At 42.8% G+C, this 20816-nt stretch overlaps 1 protein-coding gene across 3 annotated transcripts in view; it reads right to left on the reverse strand.

The window, feature by feature from the left end:
• The window catches only part of PARD3 (par-3 family cell polarity regulator), a 551152-nt gene that overhangs the window by 459809 nt on the left and 70527 nt on the right, over positions 1–20816 (reverse strand). For all 3 annotated transcript variants that reach the window (XM_082192160.1, XM_082192159.1, XM_082192158.1), the window contains exon 2: positions 15736–15837. In XM_082192160.1, the coding sequence (XP_082048286.1) occupies positions 15736–15837 (102 nt within the window). The remainder of the gene's footprint in view (positions 1–15735; positions 15838–20816) is intronic.

Here is a 20816-nt window from a genome sequence, read left to right on the forward strand (position 1 = left end):
TCCTAGGAGCCATTCTGCCCATAGTACTCACAAACGTTCTTTGCAAAGTTTAAGGTCACTGTGACACAAACACACCCGGGCACACACCTCTGCCAAACATTAAGCTTTCTAAATTCTTTAATCATTTCACAAAACACAAGTGTAAATTAGAACCTGCCAGCCCTAGCAGCAAAGCCAAACCAGAAAGTGCCCCTAAAGGTACTTCTGATTGTGACTGTTTTGAACTTCTGTTCGATTGGGACTAGAAGTAATTAGCAGAGGAAACAGCCAGACTCAGAATAATTGGATTTCAAAACAGCCAAGGATCTAGTTCAGAGCAATGATTATCCACAAGAGTGCTCTTAAAAAGCAGATAAAAGCTCACATCTCACCCTCTCACAGAGTCCTCAGAAAACAAACAAGGCTGCTCTAGCTCAGCCTTCGCCTACCTGGTATCCCCACATGTTGTTGGACCCCCATCATCCCTGACAGCCACATGGGCTGTGGGTGCTGAGAGTTGTAACCCAACAAGATCTGGGGACTCAATATTAAGGAAAGTTACACTAAATGGGGAAAAGACAAATCATGCAAAACATGAAAAGGTCAAGCAGGACAACAAGTCGGGAGGGGGGTTGAGGCGTAGAACTGCACCTAGTAGATGAAAATTAAGATCTGTATTAACATCATGTGATTAGGAACTATGTAAAATGAACTTGTACCAACCTGCCTGTCTTTCCCTTGTCTTTTACAGGTTTCCAAGGTAGCAGACTTAAAGCGGAGAGATTTGGTCTGCCTCTTAACTTTCACCGAATCCCTTCGGCGATCAAAAGAAAATGACTTCGATTTCTTTTTCATTTTCATTCTTGGTTTGTCTTCCATTTAAATCCACAAATGCCAGCGCCAAATCCAGGCCTTCGATCCCCCAAGCTGCAGCGCACAGACAGCAGCTTCCAGACACTTCCAACTTTCCAGGTGAATCGAATGCCTTCAGTCTTACAGGAAAGCAAGCGACCTGGCCCAACAGGTGCCACTCGGAAAGCATCTGTCATGTGTTCAAATGGTGACACCTTCTCTTCTAAGAGTTGCTGTCACTGGGAAGCGAGAGCAGATTTTTCATACCAAAAGCAGTATGCAATGCTGATGTAAAGCCGCAGCACTTATCCATCTGAAGCATACCAAAGGTGAAGGAAAGGTAACTTAATGCAAACCAAAAGGGCGTGGAAGTAGTGTCAGCACCTACAGGGTGGAGGTGAAGCAGCTCAACTGGGGTTCCAAGCCATCTTCCGAACTCCTCCCTTGCACAGACTCATTGCACAAGCTGTATTGTATCAACTGGGTTGAGTTTCCAGAGACAAACCGACCATTAGAACTTTCACTGAAGCCACATTTCAAATGTGCTCCCACCCTCACACACACAGGCCAAAGATGCTGAGCATTTTCATCCTTTGCCCGCCTGCTTTCAGTTTCTCAGAAATTAAGAGCTGCCAGTTTTAACATCTTGGAAATGTTTATTTTAAAAGGTTTACACCCCCATCTTTCCAGCATTGTAGTCCTCAAGGCAGCTTACAAGTGCAACTGAAAACAATATAAAACACTAAGAAGAGCAAATCAAGCATAAACAGCCTAAAGACATGTGAACCAGCAACAGCAGATCAGCTTAATGGAGGGTGATGGCTTGGGTGAACAGGACAGACTTCTCTGGGTGTCTGAACAGATAATGAGCAGTGACTGTGCCAACAGAAGGAGTACAGTGATTGGAGTATCAGTCCAGAAAAGGTCTGTTCCTTGTAGCAACACTCACCTAACATCTAGGGAACTGTCATATCCACTGCCTATCAAAAGCCACCTGGCTAAAGATACTAGGTTGAAACAGAGGCCCTCTTTCTTCCTAAAATGTGTAAATATAATAATATAGTTCTATATTATAATAAAATATATAAAAAAGAAAAGAAAATGAGAAATTAAGTTGACCCTATTTTTCATCACTCACTCCCATGCAACTGATCATTGTGATCCCGCCGCCATCCGAAGGCATTCATTCCGTAAGAAGCACAGACATTTCCCCTTACTTTTAGGAGGAAAAAAGGATGTCTTATGGAGCGAAAAATACGGTATTTATTTTTTAACAACAAAACCAATTGTAACTAAGAATGTGGCTTAGCAAGGGTTACACAACTGATCTAGCAGTGCCAAAAGTGCCAGTATTGCTTCCATCATGTGCTTGATAGCCTAACCAAAACACTAACAACAGCAGCTCATGGCCTGCAGGGTACGTACAATTTTGGCAGCATCAGGCTGAGACAACAACAGGCCCACAACAAAGTTGCAACATGCCCACCCATAAAATATATGTTAATTAAATTTCGATTTGCATATAATCCCTTAACACATATTTTGTCTTAAAATTAAATATATCATTTGGATTGGCCCTCCAGGATGTGGTATGTTTCTGAGCCTGAGACGCCTCCAATTTGCTTAGCCTCTCATTTATACAGTAGCTTATGACTCATATGAGCAGTAGCTTATGAATTATGTGCCAGAAAGTTACCAGCAACATATTAATGACACAGACTGTGTTAGTGGGAAGCCATTGTAAGCAAATTCAGACTGGAGCTACCAGATTTTTAAAAATAGACAGCATGCAATTCAACAAGATCTAAAGTAGTAAAGCAGCTTGCAATGGCTGGGATCCAGAAACTCAAATGGAGCTCTGTACATTCAAAATAATTTCAGCTTTCTCTTCTACAAGCAAGAGGATGCTCTGCATATAAAATTGGAAGCACCAAGCATTCATGAAGCACTTTGCTTCTCAGTAGAGATTAAAAAAAAACACTTGGGGCTTCAGGATTACACCAAGGCAGACAAGTTAACTGAAAATAATGACAGGAATATCAGCCATCGTTTCCATTGTCCTGTATTTTTAATTATGTAATCACATTATGATGCTTGATTGTTATGTGTGAGTGTTACAAATGCATGTGCATGTTTGTGTGTGAATCATAGAACTGGAAGGGACCCTGAGGATCATCTAGTGAAGCTGTCCTATAGAGCAGTGTTTTTCAACCTTTTTTGGGCAAAGGCACACTTGTTTCATGAAAAAAATCACGAGGCACACCACCACTGTGTACGGAGAGGGAGATGTCAGAGCCCCGCTGCTCTCTATGGGGAATCGGATGAGAGCGGACCGTCTGTCCGCTCTCATCCGATCCCATCCGATCTGATCCCCACCCAGGACGGATGGAAAATAGGGTGGACACAGTCCAGCGCCCACCTAGTGGGCGAAAATTAGACTTTTTTTAATCTTTCGAATTTTTCAATTTTTCCCATGGCAACATCTCGCGGCACACTAGTGTGCCGCGGAACAGTGGTTGAAAAACACTGCTATAGAGGGATTGAACCTGCAACCTCAGCATTATCAGCACTGCGCTCTACCCAACTGAGCTAACCTGTCTGTTTATTTATGTATATAACCAACGGGGTTTTTTCCCAGGGGGTACTCAAGGGTACGCAGTACAGGAACCCCTTTTCTGTTGTTAAAAACTTGTGGCATTTACTGTGACAACTTCATGGTGAGTACAGGCACCTATTTTTCTAGAAAAAAAGCACAGTAAACGATTCTGCCCATTTTGTACTAGGCCAGCCCAGCTTGGGACTAGCCCCACTCAGTGCAGGCATGAGGCCCCCAAAAGGATAGCTACAATGAAATGCAGCCCTCAGCCCTGTTTTAATCCACTGTGGAATGTCACGGCTTTCACGGGCATGATCACCCTTCAGTGCTCACAACATCAACTGATGACTTGCATGTATAAAAGAGCCACCATCAGAGACAAAGCTTTCGTGGCACTATACAAAAACGTGCAAAGGAGAAAGTTCAGGCATTCCATGTACTGAGTAATGAGATATCAAGTATGCATGACTGAGCCCAAACTCTTGCATTTATGAGCATATGGTACATAAACTTGGAATGATGCTTAGGCTCATAGCTGACATTTCTTTGCTAAGATATTATAAGAATGCACCAAATCTGCAAAGCATGGATGCAGGGAACGTATGCATGAAAAAAGAAATTGAAGGCATAGGAAGCTACCTTATCTTGAGTCAGATCTGTTGGTCCATCTAGCTCAGTATCAGCGAATGGCAGCAGCTCTGCAGGGTTCTCTCCCAATCTAAGCTGCAGCTGCCAGGGATTGAACCTATGACCTTCTGCATGCAGGGAGGATACTTTGACACTGAGCTACAGCTCTTTCCTAAGAGCCACATTGCCCTTTCATACAGCTATGTATGAGATAGTATACTTATCAGAAAACTGAAATTGGCTGCAGAGCCCTTCCAGGTTTCCCTCTGTGGAATGTGTAAGAAACTCTTTAGACATATTCATAGGAAGAGCTGATCCAGCCCATGACCCAACCTGTTCTTCTGCTGAAGGCAAATAATAATAAGAATTTTATAGTAAGAATTTATTATTTATACCCTGCCCATCTGGCTGGGTTTCCCACTCAAAAGTGCCATCAATTACACACATGGTCCAATGACTGTAAACAAGAATACCGGTACATAAGGCTTTCCAAATAGGAGAACTAGCCTTGCCTTAAACAGAACATGGTCTGTGCTGAGTTAAGAGATCTTTCCCCTGTGTGTGTTTGTGCAATCCATTGCACATAAAACAAGTGAAAACAATTTATAGGCAATGTGGTTTTAGCAAAGGACCACCTTAACCAAAACTAGGTGGGGGGTCAAAGCTTCGTAGTATAAATCTCACTGTTTCTAGGAGACACATGTGAGGAGTTATAGTAAACCCTCCAAATGTCAAGAGATAAAAGGGCTATGATTTGTTACACACACTCACAGCTTTAAAGTATAACTGCATTCTTCTCTCTTTACAAGATAAGGATTAATGGCAGAGTCACTGAATGAATGGAAAAGAGGAGTCAGCATTCAGGGTGTGTTAATGCTAACATGGCCTAGATTTGTAAATTCGCCTGAATTGCCACAGAAGATCATTGCTCAACTATAAAATGCTGTGACTGACTACAAAAGTGTTGCATATCCAAATCGTACACTGTCCTTCCGGTTTAAGGTATGGGCTACCAGTTAATCCACACCTACATTACAGTCTGCTTCAACAAGCAGGAAGCTCAGTCCTAAGAAACACATGCTAACATTACCGTTAAACCCCTCTGTAACATTATCCAATAGTTCGTCATTAGCAGTGGTGGCGGTAAAGCAACTATGTTGGCAGCCTGGTTACCATTTTGCATATCCTCCTAAATTCCACCATTGTTCTAGGCCAGATTTAGATAAAAGTGGCTTCTCTGTCTACAGGGAACGTGACTTTCTTTTTCAGTAAGGGGTGAGAAATATATATATATATATATATATGCTTTCGTAGATTTTCACGGGTACAGGAATGCAGGTTTTGGTATCTTCGGGTGTCTTCCCGTGTAAGAGTAGGGGTGTCTGGGCGACGTTTCGACGAGGTCTCACTCGTCATCTTCAGGCTGGTGCTTTCGGCTTCTTGTTACTGGAAGTAACAAGAAGCCGAAAGCACCAGCCTGAAGATGACGAGTGAGACCTCGTCGAAACGTCGCCCAGACACCCCTACTCTTACACGGGAAGACACCCGAAGATACCAAAACCTGCATATATATATATATATATATATATATATATATATATATGTGTGTGTGTGTGTGTGTGTGTGTGTGTGTTCTGAGAAATGTAAGTTGCCTCTAATTTTTTCCTTGTCTTTTGCACCTCTCGTCTTTGTTTTGTTCTATTATGTAGGGAAGAACCATAGCTCAGAAGTCAGAGTGTGTGTTTTGCATGGAGAAGGTCCCAGGTTCAATCCCTAGCATCTCCTGGCAGGGCTAAGAATGTTCCCTGCCTGAAACCCTGGAGAGGTGCTGCTAGTCAGTATAGCCAATGTTGAGATGGATGGACCAATGGTGCGACTCGGTATGGGGCAGGTACCTATGTTCCTACATGTTTACTTAGTAATAAATCCTACTGAGTTAAGTAGGAGTCATTTTTAGGAAACTGTATTTATAGCCTCATTTATTTATCCAACTTATGCAACGATCATGATGCAGACTTATATTCTGCAACGTATAGCAAGCATGGGATCCCACTGCCATGTTAAAACCTGTCCTAGGAACGTTTCTAGGAATATAAGGCTCTAATGAGCCACATGGCCAGCAACAGCAGAAGGTCTAGAATTGCCATGATCTTAAGAAGCGTGAGACAGTCATCCAACGTGGGGGAAAACCCAAACAGGCAGAGAAGTATTTCCTAGTATTCCTTGGGGGCACTTTTAACTGAGGGTGGCAGAAACCACAACACATTTTTGTGTGCGGTTTTGCTTTTGAATCAGGAGAACTCTTGCCAAAATGCTGGCAGCCTGCATGCAACATCTGCTTTGCAGACCAACTATAATAAACTGCTTCTGATTTCTCCTCCTTTACCCTGGTAAACAGGATAATATGGAGATATCTGCTGTTCTCAACAGCCTCTCAAGTGAAAGCAAAATGTCCCTAAGATCATTTGTTTTAAATAAATATATAACCTTATAGAAACTGCACAAATGTCAGACTTGATCACCTCAGATGTTTGCTTAGTGCCATCGGAAATTACAATTGCTGCTCTTATCATCATCATCATCATCACCATCATCATCATCATCTACTGTTTCAAGCCATAGCCTTCTTCAGATATTCTTCTTCCAAGTTAAGTAAACAAGCAAGTCAGGCAAAGGGAATGATTGCACTAGGTTTACCCCCATCATTATTCCCATCACCCTTCATGAGTTTAAAGGCAAACTTCGGAAGTACAAGCCATGATGGTTCTGCACCACTTTCACTATCAGAGGCATTTTGCCTTTGCATACCAGTTGCTGGGAATCTCCAGTGGGAAGAGTGCTGCTGCACTCCATTCTGGCAGCATAGGGATCTGATTGGTTACTGTGAAAACAGGATGCTCAACTAGATGGGTCTCTAGTCAGATCCAGCAGGGCTCTTCTTCTGTTTTTATGATCTCAAGCTGGGGGTCATCTGTACTCAGAGCTTCCCCATGTGTTTCAGAATCCCAATTTTCTCAAATTCATAGAGTGTGATATAGGATGGAGCTAGTGCATAGTCAATCCCATTGCTCCCCTCTGGGTGTTTTTCTAAATCAGACTAACACACCTGAAGAGGCTCACGTACTATGCAAAAAGGAACTTGTGAAGATACACGTTCAGTTCCCTTTGAACAGAATTCCTCCAGCATCAAAAATTTCACAACCTCTGAAATACCTAATAACAACAACAATGTTTTCTACCTTGTATTCGGGTTATACTGCAAGAGGACAAACAGAAAAATGATCAAAAACCTACATTTCCTGAGATACTGAACCAGTTCACATGCAACGCTAAACCATAATGTAGCATTACATGCAGCAAGCCCCAGACTCACATGCTTCCTCCCTTCTCTGCTAGTGTGTCCATAAGACAGGAGAAGTCTGGGCCCCTTTTAGATGAACCATACTTTAGAGTTGTGTCCAACCCCTAGTATGCTTACGGAAAACAAGCCAGGTTCATAACATATGGTTTAAACTTGTTTCTACTAACCATAGTTAAAACCAACCACAGTTTGTCTGAATTCAGATGTCACAAGCTGTGCTTAGTCTAAAACACGAGTGAGAGCTTCCAGACACTTCATGGCTATACTGGGGGCCGGGGGAGTTGTGTAACCCTAGGATCGATGCAGCTCATTCTCATAAACCTAGTGTTCTGTGCAAATGCTATCATTCCTCAATTCATCCTTTTAAACTGACTCCAACATAGCTTCAAATGCTACTTTAAATAAAACAGCTGTTTTACCATTGTATTTTGCAGATCTCTTTTCTAGCCTAGTTAATGACTGGCACACATATTATTTCTAAAATGCCTATTGTTTCACCAAATAATTATTTCTAAAATGCTGGTTGTTTCACCAAATAATTGCACCAAGTCAAAAGCCTAATGAGTCAAAGCCATACATTATTCCAGATGGCAGTGCCTACAGTGGCACTAACAGCCTTATTGACTAGAGTGGGGTAGCTAACATTGTACTCTATATGTTTTTTGTGTCCTAGAATTCCCAACACCTCTTATCATTGGCCACATTGCCTGGGGCTGATGGGAGTTGTTGTTAAAATGTCTGAAGAGTGCCATGTTGGCTATCTGAGATGAAAGCATAATATGACAGAAAACTGTGCATCCCATGTGCTGTAAGATGTGAATGCAGTCACACTATGTAATGATATAGAGATATATCCTGTATATTGTGTACGTGTGAGGGGTAAAGGTAAAGGTACCCCTGACCATTAGGTCCAGTCGTGGACGACTCTGGGGTTGCGCGCTCATCTCGCTCTATAGGCCGAGGGAGCCGGCGTTTGTTCGCAGACAGCTTCTGGGTCATGTGGCGAACCAGAGCAGCGCACGGAAACGCCGCTTACCTTCCCATCAGAGCGGTACCTATTTATCTACTTGCACTTTGATGTTCTTTTGAACTGCTAGGCGGGCAGGAGCTGGGACCAAGCAACGGGAGCTCACCCCGTCGCAAGGAAGAAATGTGTGCAGGAGCACCTTTACATTAATGGCAAATCTAGGCCTCGGAGGTGTTCCATCCCCAGCAGAAGGTCACCTGCTATTCTATATCTGAATCATTCATTAGACATTCCAGGGATGGCTGGGAATAATGCAAACATAGGAAGTTGCCTTATACAGAAGCAGACGCCACTGGTCCATATAGCTCTGTATGCTCTACGCACTGATGAGCAACAGTTCTCTAGGACTGCAGGCAGGATTTCTAGCCCTACCTGGAGATGCCAGGGATTAAACCTAGGACCTTCTGCACACAACACAGAAACCACTGAGCTATGACCCCTCTCCCTATAGAAGGACATTCAAAGAAGGCCTCTGCTGAGTTTCTAGCCTAATTTGATCACACAGGGCTCACGGGGTTCAGTTTAATTCTGGAGCCCACAAACACATGAAATAATAAATATGGATGCCTCTGAGCATGTACAAAGGACCTCTCCCTTACTACTAAGTAGCTGGGCAATGCTGGTGGAAGAACACGAGCAATGCTCACAATGTTGCTACAAAGTGTATTTTAAACAGCAATTACCACTGCAGCAGATTGGACCATGAAAGCTTCTGCTCTCCCAGTCATCAACACATATGGCATGACTGTACTGTGTTTTAGAAGCAATTCAGACTTACAATGAGGAGCTTTAGAAACAAATGGCACACGCTACATACAGCATTATGAATCAAATTCCTAATAGAGGCTACAGGAGGAAAGAGGTCAGCTTTCTTTTGCTCACCTCAATCACTTGCTGCTGATTGAGTTCAGCAGGACTTACATCTGTGTAAATAGAAGTCTGAGAGGGTCAAGGAAAATTAAAAAAAAGAATCAGGCCACCAATATGTAAAATACTCTAGCCTCATCTCCAGCTGCTTTACTGTACTTCCTTCAATCGTCTCTCCCCCACACCCCACATCCCACTCACAGCGCTTCAGCTGCTTAAACCCTGCATTTTCTACAGCCAGGCAAATAACAGCCAGACATTAATTAAAGGGATAAAGAACCCTTGCAGAGCTTTAAAATGGGGTTCTGCACATAAAGCAATTTGTTATCTCGCTGGAAATTTCAGCAGCAATTTGATCACTTAACATGGCTCTGTGCAATGAATGTTTTATGAACTCCAGTTCAGCACTGATCTACTAAAATGAACTTCTCGTCCCCACCACCTACAGTTCTCAAAACAAAAGCACACAACAAAATTCCTTGGGCTCCCTTTCTCAAGTCTTTGCAGAGGATGTGCCTGATCAACACTAAGAAGATGGCACCCTAATCTGTTTTGCAAAACAGGAGTACGAGGCAGGACAAACAACCTCACAAATCAAGGGCAGCAAGGCTGACGTACTGATGTGGAAATCTGGTCTAGACACCTCCGCTTTCTTACCCCCTCATCGCCTCGCTTTGCATCTCGGCACTCCCAAGCGCATAAATAAGAGATGAAGAGTTATAAGGGAGCAAAAATGCTGACTGAATATTAAGGGATGGGAAGCCAAGCGAAGGAATTTATGCTTCTCCACTGGAAAACAGGTGACTGCAAACACAGTTGACATCATTCCTATATTCATAAGCAAAAGGTGAGGATATGAATAGCTGACAGCCTTTAGCAACAGTAGCACAACAGACCACAAAGGGAGCTGTTACACCGATAAATGGGGAACATGTTTATTCTCCATTATAGTGCTTTGAAATGTTCAAAGTTTGGATTTGGATTTGGATTTGATATCCCGCTTTATCACTCCCCTTCAGGAGTCTCAAAGCGGCTCACATTCTCCTTTCCCTTCCTCCCCCACAACAAACACTCTGTGGGGTGAGTGGGGCTGAGAGACTTCAAAGAAGTGTGACTAGCCCAAGGTCACCCAGCAGCTGCAGGTGGAGGAGCGGGGAATCGAACCCGGTTCCCCAGATTACGAGTCCACCGCTCTTAACCACTACACCACACTGGCTCTCAGAGACCACAGGCAGTGGCGGCGGCTGCCCTGAGGATCCCAAGGAGAGAGGAGAGGAAGCTAAGGGAACACTCCACAAAGGAGGGTGTTTGAAAAGGGGCGAGGGGCTGCCAGCTCTGCAGGCAAGGGGTGACATAACTGAGCTCCTGAGACTTGGAGGTCTTATTCAACATCTTCATCAACGACTTGGATGATGGACCCAAGGGCATCCCGATCAAACCCGCAGACGACACCAAAGTGGGAGGGGCGGCCAACACCCCAGAGGACAGGACCACACCTCAAAACGACCTCGACAGACCAGAGAACTGGGCCAAAACAAACAAGATGAACTTCAACAGGGAGAAATGCAAAGCGCTTCACATACATTATCTGGTTATAATTCTTATAACAACCCTGTAAAGTAGATGAGAACTATTATTCCCATATTACAGAGATTGTGGAGGGGGAGATAAAGCTGAGAGAGGGTGAAGTCACGTTTGCTTGTAACAGTATGACAGACTTTCTGGTTTATTGTGCTTTATTAAGAGTGACTGGTGTGCTTGTGCATGACACCCAATCACCCATCACAATAAGCCAGAAAGTCTGGTTATCATCATGTTCAAATTTGGCTAAGTTCTGAACAGTAGGCTATTTAAGATTTGAACTCCTTGACCCGAAGCACAAACTCCTAGCCCCTATGATGTACCAGCTCATAAAAAAATTAAAAAATTATTACCAGAGTCTTCTTTCAAGCATCAGAGAGGTAAAGGTTTACCAGGGTGAGGGGAGAGGGAGTGGTAACAAATAGCATAATAATTGCTGAAATAATTGCACATTATGGCAGGGAGGGACACACTCTGCCATCAGTACCAGCCGCATACCAGAAGAATAATTCCTAAACAGGCCAGTACAAATCTGATATGGCTTTGCACTGATTTATGTTTACGCCAGCAGGAGAAAGCACACCATCTCCCTACTCTGCATATCCATATCTATTCAAATCATCACACTCGCAGAGAAGGTAGAGAAAGGCGTGCTGCCTCACATTGCACAAGCACCTTCAAAGTCTTTCAGCATGTGCCAAATCAGGGAAGGTACGTTTTTACATTATGCCACATCTCATCATAGCTGCACAGCCACCCAATGGACCTCTTGAGTCACTTCAACAGAAAATGGCAGCTGAGCAAGCCCAACTAAATGCTTTGCAATTCGGAGATGTACTCAATGTTAGTCATATGTAGGGCCCAGACGCTGCTGAAATTAAGAGACATAACTTAGATCCATTGCTTTCGACTTCATTGAGTAGAATTCAGTTGGCTAGAACCCTCCATCTATAATGGAGATTTTCCATCAAATTATAAAGGATTTATTTTTTTTAATGGCATTAATAAGCTACCCGCGAACCCTCTGTTAAGGCAGCAAACTGTACAGGCGAGTCACCTATTTCGGTTTAGAATATCAGAAGTTTCACATTTAAAGTTCTTTAATAATTTGTCAATTTGCCACAGAATGTCACATCTTGCCCTCAGATACCATCCCGGGGACGGGGACGGGGGGACCTGCCTGACGTCTTCCAGAATGAAGGCTGAAGTCACATCCACACCATATATTTAAAGAACATGGCTTCCCCAAAGAATCATCATTATTGTAGTTTTCACCTCACTGAGCTACTATTCCCAGCACCCTTAAAAAAACTACAGTGCTCTCCCATCTATTTACCGTATTTTTGCTCTATAAGATGCACCAGACCACAAGACGCACCTAGTTTTTGGAGGAGGAAAACAAGGGGGGGGGATTCTGAATCTCAGAAGCCAGAACAGTGAGAGGGATCGCTGCGCAGTGAAAGCAGCAATCCCTCTTGCTGTTCTGGCTTTTGGGATAGCTGTGCAGCCTGCATTCGCTCCATAAGATGCACACACATTTCCCCTTACTTTTTAGGAGGGAAAAAGTGAGTCTTAGAAGAGCAAAAAATACGGTAGTTCCTCCCTCATAGATCTTTGTTTAACATTGATAGCAATATTGGCCCCTAGAATGCTGTATTGCTTTTTTGCATGAAAACATGCACCACTTTTTCCAGAGTTTGAGAAGCTTTTTCTTTTTTCTTTCTTGGGAAAGCACTTCTACTTTTTAAAGGAAGTGCTCTTGCCTATTACGGCTTCCCGGATTGTGCTAGTCAACCACAAGGCCATCTTCTTGGCCTGACTTCCTCATCTGCGGTATACATTTTACCCGAGCTTCCTGTGTTATCGTGGTTTTGAATAAACTCCAAGAGACTCTTGAAGTGATGCTGAGTACAATTCTTGTACACAGTTTTCAAGCTCATTTATTCAGAGTTATAACCTTTCTTTTAAGATTTATTTCACCAGTACGTACAAACCACTCATAGGAACTCAAGAAGCTGCCTTATGCTGAGTCGGGTCATTGGGCCCATCAAGCTCAGTATTGCCTACACATTGACAGGAAGTGGCTCTCAAGGGATTCAATTGACTAATTGTAGATACTACAGATTGAACCTGGGTCTTCCTACATGCATTGCAGGTGCTCTACCAATTAGTTAAAGCCCCTCCACCATGTCAGCACAACGTCTAAGATGCCTGTGCAAGCTACTTTGCCACAGATTTTTGGGGGAGAGGGGGAATTTTGTTCAACCACATTCTTAACTTACTCTTTCATAGTTATTCTTTTTACCGTTCAAACATGCATGTAGCAATAGAAACACTAATTTTAAACACTGTTGAAAGAATAACATTGTTTTAAAACACACACCAACCCTTTAGGAAAATGTAACTCTTCTGTATCTCTCTACAACAGAAAGAGACAACTATTAGGAAATGTTTGCACTGTACAAAGATCAACTACGCTTTGCCTGATCTGGAAACGCAAAAGCAAATCTGAATTCAATGAGCAACTGATCGTCAAGGAGTCTGACCTTCCAGAAAGGCCCTCAAAAGGTTATGCTAGTGTGGATATGACATAAAACCAATATAAAAACATTTCTAGAGTTTAGTGCCATAAAACTTTCTGCAGCTCATGAAAGAATAGCCGAAGGCCTATGATGGCACAAGGCCTAGAGAAAACCCAATACCTCACAACCAGGTCCTAGACTATCAGGTGGAATTCACTTCTAGAGTAGACACACTGAAGTTCATGGACATGACTTAGGTTCATTAATTTCAATGGGTCTACTCTGAGTAGAACTTAATTCAACACAACAACCTGTGACCAGCTTACAAAATGTTATAAGGAAATGAAAATTTGGCTTTGTTCATACAAAGACAGACTGGAGGTTATAGTGTTCTGCTCCTTACTTGAATGAATGCATAGCCCATCTTTTCCCAAAGGAAGGTTCAAGATTATGCTAGACATATGTGGGTCTCTCTCCTTTCTAATCTGCTTTAGCTTTCTCATAGATCTTAGTGGGCTGTCATTATCAACTCCCCCCTCCATATACTGAAAACAACTGCAGCAAAATAACAGGACCAGATATCAGGAGCTGTGACCAGAGACCTCTGCGCCTTCTCCAGCTTACTCTATTCACCAGAAGACAACCAAAAACCATTCTGAGCCGATCATAAGGAGAATCGAAAGGCATTCTGAGTTGAGCATAAAGACAGCAAGAAACCATTCTGAGCTAAGCATTCCCCTTTATGGGGGTGGGGAAACAAGGAGCCCCTGCACATTTAGGACTGCAACTTGTATGTGCAGTAGCCTTTAAACAGATCCTCAAAAGCACATGTTCAAATACCCCGCCTGAGAGTGTGCCAGGCCAGAGGACACAATACCAAGTTGACTGAGCTATAAATAGAGAAGGTTTAACAATGTACAATGAAAACCATTCACGACAAGGGGAAAGAATGGCTAAGCATCAAAAGCCAGCTATACTCCAAGTGGGTGTAGAAAGGTATGTCGTTGGCAAACACTATGGGCAGAAGCATTTGGCAGAAACAAGCAAGGAGACTCAAATGACCAATTCAAGGCAATCCAGCAGTTCTACAACCACTGTGAGTGATTACAACATCCCCATGAATACAGTGCCAACAACTTGAGAGACTGTCATCACAAGAAAGGAAAGAGAACTTGGGAGAATGAGGAGTGGGGGCGGGGGGGAGATCATCTTCAGTTGTCAGACTGAAGTTGTCACCTGTTGACACAGAAACAATAGCATTTACTATTGTAATACAGTAATGAGGTTGCCTGTTTAATGGAGCAGTCAGGAGCTGTGAGCCATAAACTGTTGACATAAAAACACCCACGCACAGTGTCAGTATTAAAAATTGTCCTAGAAGAACAAAACCTCAAATACGCTCAAGTCTTTGGGATACCATGAGCGATGACAAGTTACCTTTAAAAATGTAAAAGCCACACAGTAAAATGGGGATGGGGGGGAGAGAAGTTACATGCATTCATGTCATCTTAAGAGAGTTCTGCCTGTACAATTTTTTCAGAAGACACACACCCCCGCCGCCTTTTTGGAAGTTTAATCCACTTCATTACAGAAAGGACTGACAAATGGAGGCCTCACAGCCAAATCTACCCACTAGAGTGTGTCATCTGACTTCTCACTTCCCCTCCCAATGGCTGTCTTGGAGTCAAGAGAGGTGTGTGGAGGGAGTGGCTGGCTGTATCAATGAGACTTGCTTTCAGTCCACTTTGAGGTATGAGAAAGGGCCTCCACCTTTTTCTAGTAAAACCAGATACTGACCAGGGCCACATTCCTGTTAAAGGAGGAGATACATTCCACAGGGTCTTTAGGACTGTTATGCCTTTAAAAAGATCTTAACACGCAACACTCTCATGTTTCAACTAAGTATACTTTCTTGCTTAATTTAATTCTTGCCTTCAAATTATTTGAGTGCACTACGGTGACAATACTGGAAATTTTTGTTTGTCTCCCACAGTCTATCCCAGCTTTCCTCAACCTGGGGCCCCCAGATGGGGGTGGATGGCAACTCCCATTCCTGAACATTGACCATGCTGTCTGGAGACTATGAGGTTTGTGGTCATACACCATCTGATGACCCAAGACTCACTCTGATTTGCAATTAGAACCAGCACTGGCATAAATATGTGAAATGATTTCTTTCATATCCCTAAATTATTTGTTTCAAACCTTGCAAGATGCCCTTTCTGTCCCATCTTTCCTTTTGTACTCTAGCTATACAGCGAATACCATGAGTGAAAGCTTCTGGGTGCTTATATAAAACAATCTTCCAAGCATTTATACTCACTCTGTCTTTATCGTCAGCGACGTCACAGAGAATGTCATCACGGTCAAGGATTCCCCCATCACCATGTTCCAGACGATGCACCTGTATCCAGTAGTTTGGATCCTGCAAACCAAAAAAAGCATAATAAACAAGAAATTATTCCACGGTTGGTAACTCCACAACTACGGCCTGTCCCCTCCTCACACACTTAAAATCTCTCTGCCAATGAAAAACCAAATGTCAACTTGCCCTCTATGTATTCAGACTATTGGTCCATCTAAATCAGCACCATATTAGTTAGTTAGTTAGTTAGTTAGTTAGTTAGTTAGTTAGTTAGTTTGCTTCTGTTTGGCCCAAAGTGGAATAACAAAAGAATGATACAGGAATGCAATGAATATAACAAGGCAATATGAAATAGCAAAATCAAATACTTCACATTTGTGACCTTCATTAATGCTCTCAACACAAATACAACTCCTCATCAATCCATCTCTCACTTGGAAGCCAGGTTAACTCACAGCTACCCACCTTGGCTGCTCCAATCTCTCACCCAGGAGTGAAGCCATCCACATCAATCACTGATGGGGGTGTGCCCTCACCCTCATTGCACCCCACAAATAGCCTTGTTCTCTGGAAATGAGCCACAGCTAAGTCCTTATGGTTCATGGGCAGGGCTAGCTGGTCCAATCCTCTGACTCCAACAGGTCACTGTTCCACAGGTGCAGCATAAAAGCTTCATTGGATGTCCATGAATTATAGTGTTATGGGGGGCGGGACTTTTCAGTATCCACCTTCTCCATGCCATGCAGGTTTTATCATGCCATCTCTTACTCACTTTTTCTCTAAACTAAAAAGTCTGCAACACCGCAGCCTTTCTTCACCGCAACTCCATCCCCTTGATCATTTTGGTTGACGTTTTCTGAACCATTTCTAACAACAATACCCACCAACTGGATGGTGGAAAAGAGCACAAAGGAATCTCCCCTTACACAAATGACTCTCTTATAGTCACATATAAACACTCATTTTGGAGTGCAGCCAAGGACAGGGAGTTTGAAGTCAATGCAGACTGACAGATAGCTATCAGAAGAGGTTAAAATGGAGAGTTGCAAGGTCTTAGCTGCTGGACTAAGTCAGAAAAATAACCTTACATAGGAGACACATTTCTCAACCAACCAAGCAAGTTAGAACATGACTGGAGAAACAGCAAAGAGACAGAAGATTCAGTAATCTCTTCTAGACAAGAGATGACCAGAGCATGGACAAGGAATGTAGAGTAGACAGAGACCCAAGTCTTCACTCTGGTTTGCAGTTCATTTATTACAAGTGTGCTTTGTTTACCCTAGATGAATCAGATTGCAAACTCTGTCATGGAGAGAGCAGGTGGTACTGAGCCAAGGGCATTGTTAGACTATAGCAAATAAGCAACTAAAACATTCTTGAACGGTTAATCACAAACCTGTTGTGCTTGGAGCCAATATTAGGACATGCCCTCCACAGCTTTCCACTGATCTGCATCAGGGATAGGCAGAATTTGTTTTGGTTTAAGACAGAAGAAGCTTTTGAACTCGTTCGGTCAACTAAGGTTCCAGGAGGCCTAATCTTGAAGCATATGAATCCAGGAATGTTCCTATATAGCTGCAATGGGAGGGGTATAATTAATCTTCAGCTTTCATGGCAACAGTTTTCGTACAAGCTGTGTGCCAACTATCCATTTGTTTGCTAGTTTTATCTTGCTTGACAGTCAAATTGCAACCGTGACAGTTAAGCTACAAACTCTCCTGGTATGTATGGTAGTATGTTAAGTTGGAAAGAAGTTCCATTCATTTCCAGGGGAATAACAACAACAACAACAACAACAACAACAACAACAACAACAATTTATTTATACCCCGCCCATCTGGCTGGGGTTCCCCAGCCACTCTGGGCAGCTTCCAACAAAACATTAAAATACAGTAATGCATCAAACATTAAAAGCTTCCCTTAAACAGGGCTGCCTTCAGATGTCTTCTAAAAGTCTGGGAGTTGTTGTTCTCTTTGACATCTGGTGGGAGGGCATTTCACAGAGCGGGTGCCACTACCAAGAAGGCTCTCTGCCTGGTTCCCTGCAACTTGGCTTCTCGCAGTGAGAGAACCACCAGAAGGCCCTCAGAGCTGGACCTCAGTGTCTGGGTAGAATGATGGGGGTGAAGACGCTCCTTCAGGTATACTGGACCGAGGCCGTTTAGGGCTTTAAAGGTCAGCACCAACACTTTGAATTGTGCTCGGAAAAGTACTGGGAGCCAATGTAGGTCTTTCAAGACCGGTGTCATGTGGTCTCGGCTGCCACTCCCAGTCACCAGTCTAGCTGCCACATTCTGGATTAGTTGTAGTTTCTGGGTCACCTTCAAAGGGAGCCCCACACAGAGAGCATTGCAGTAGTCCAAGCAAGACAGCATGCACCACTCTGGCGAGGCAGTCCGCAGGCAGATAGGGTCTTAGCCTGTGTACCAGATGGAGCTGATAAACAAATGCCCTGGACACAGAACTGACCTGTGCCTCCATGGACAGCTGCGAGTCCAAAATGACTCCCAGACTGCGCACCTGGCCCTTCAGGGACACAGTTAGCCCATCCAGGGCCAGGGAATCCTCCACACTTGCCCGCCTCCTGCCCCCCCAAAACAGTACTTCTATCTTGTCAGGATTCAACCTCAATCTTAATTCCTATTAAGATTGGTTGAAGATTGCTGCTTGAAAGCTATTAGAATAATTTCACCTTTTTTCCCATTCCATGTTCAAAAGTTTCCAAACATGTTGTCACAGTCACAACCTTTTATTTGTAACTCTTCCATTCCCTGCTTCCCAATGATACATAGGAACAAAGGAAGCCATCCTATACTGAGTCAGACTATCGGTCCAAACTGTCAACATTGACTGGCAGCACTGTTCCAGAATTTCAGGCAGGAGATATTTCGGCCTTATATGCAGATATCTGGGGTTGATCTTGGGACCTTTTGTATGATGTAAAGCATGTGCAAGTTGGATGCTTAATTTGCATGCCATGTATCACCATTTCCCATGGTTCTATTCCCTCCTCTGCTCTTTCAGGTCACTGAAATTTAACAGTGATAACTTATGCATGTAATGTCAGTCAAGCACAGCATTCTGCAAAAGTGGGAAGTCACCAGGTCCCCTGAGGTGGATAAATGGGTAGTAGAACTCTTAGTTCTTATAGATCATCAAGAAATAGGCAATATATAAAATGAGGGCTAGAAGTTACATTTCAAAATATCTAGCAGAATCTATACAGAACCTATGCAGCAGACTAAAACAGTTTCCTGCCTCATTGGCATTATTCTGTTCAACACCACTCTGAAGAGTCAATGCACACACTTCTAAAATATGGGAAGCTAACCTTTGTTCTTAAGCATACACCAACCAGGAGTGTGAATGATGACAACCAGATGTTTGAAAATATAATTGTACAGGTACACCTGTTAAAAACAGCATTCTTATTAAGTGTACATTTGGTGGCAACCCCAAGTTCTACACAATAAATGAAATGTAGAGTTAACCAGGGTTTAAAGGAACTGTTGAAAGGAAGTGTGAAAACTGCTGGAGGAAAATATATCCCAAATAATTATTGGGTCAATTATGCTGCTGCCAGCATGGCACAGGAAAAAAATATTGACAAGGCTCCTCTTTAATGGAAGTCACTAAAGTTTCCTGTATTTTCTCCTTCCTTTCTTTTTTCATCAAAATCTACATACTGGGTGTTTTCATGTTCTTGCCCTGCCCATTGCTTTGCTGCTACACTCCCTCTGCTGTTTGAAAACAACATCCTGCAAGCTACTACTCAAGCTACGTGGTACTAAGTGCATACTTTCCCCACCCAATCACATCACTGTTGGCAGCACAACTAGCAGAGGGAGGGAGGACACACTTTGATTTCATGCTCAGAAAGAAAACCCATTAGAAAGCAAAACTATCTTATTTTAATCTCATTAGCCAAGACATGGTTGTGCTGCTCCTTCATAGTTCATACATTGCACAAATGTTTATATTTATAGAAGCTTTGCTAATTCCACCTACGGGCAGGAAGGTTTTGAACAAAAACAGCACTATGTGTGCATGTGGTTTATGCAGATATGTAGCACAATTAGTTGACATCTTGACAGTGGTGCATGAAATAAAAATAACCAGTCAACATAAGGATTTGCAAATATAATTTTATCATATACATTTGTTTTAAAACTGGTGTGTGTGTATGTGTGTGTGTGTGTGACAGAGAGAGAGAGGAGTGCATGTGTCTATACTTCAACATTTGATTTTATCGGTATTTTTAAAATGAATACATCATATTGTTCTATGTAAATTGCTAATCTTTGTTGATTAAGCAGTATATAAATCTTGTTAAATAAAACTTAGATGACTTCTAGCCTCTTATCTAACTACCAAATGACAACCTCATTTTTAGTATTCCACAAAGTATAAGTACCCACGACATGTTTTTGTTGAACAAAAAGTCTAGCAGCGCTGAGACTGACAGTTTTATTGTGGCATAAACTGTTTCATGGACTACAGCCCACTTCTAGTTGAGAAAACTCATGGCTAGAAAAACACTGCCTATTTCTAGTCACAAGGATTGAGGGGTGGAGGTGTCATGAAGGCACAAGGCCTACTCAGTATGCAGAAGTTCCATATTTGAAAGTCTCTGGAAACTGAATTTGCCTTTTGATTGACCCTAACAGTGCATTTGCCCTAAGTTCTCCATCCAATTTGAGAAAGTGCCATAACTCCTGCAAATATAATGTCCCAAGTTGAATTCCCATCATCTCCAGATAGAGCTGGGAGAGAATCCTGCCTGAAATCTTGGGAGAGTCACTGTCAGTTAGCATAGACAGTACTAAGCTAGGTGGACCAGTGGCTTGGACACAATGTAAGTCAGCTTCTTCTATTTCTAACTCTGGCTCCAGTACAGTAAGGCTGAGATGCACACGACAGCTTCCTCCATGCCCAGCTGCCTATGGTGACAATGGAGCTGATATTAAAAGATTACTAGCAAACACAACTTTTTCTGCAACATCAGTTCCTGCTTTACCCCATTACACAGCAATCAAATA

The sequence above is a fragment of the Podarcis vaucheri genome (assembly GCF_965113315.1).
Source record: "Podarcis vaucheri genome assembly, chromosome: 12".
Taxonomy (NCBI): Eukaryota; Metazoa; Chordata; class Lepidosauria; order Squamata; family Lacertidae; genus Podarcis; species Podarcis vaucheri.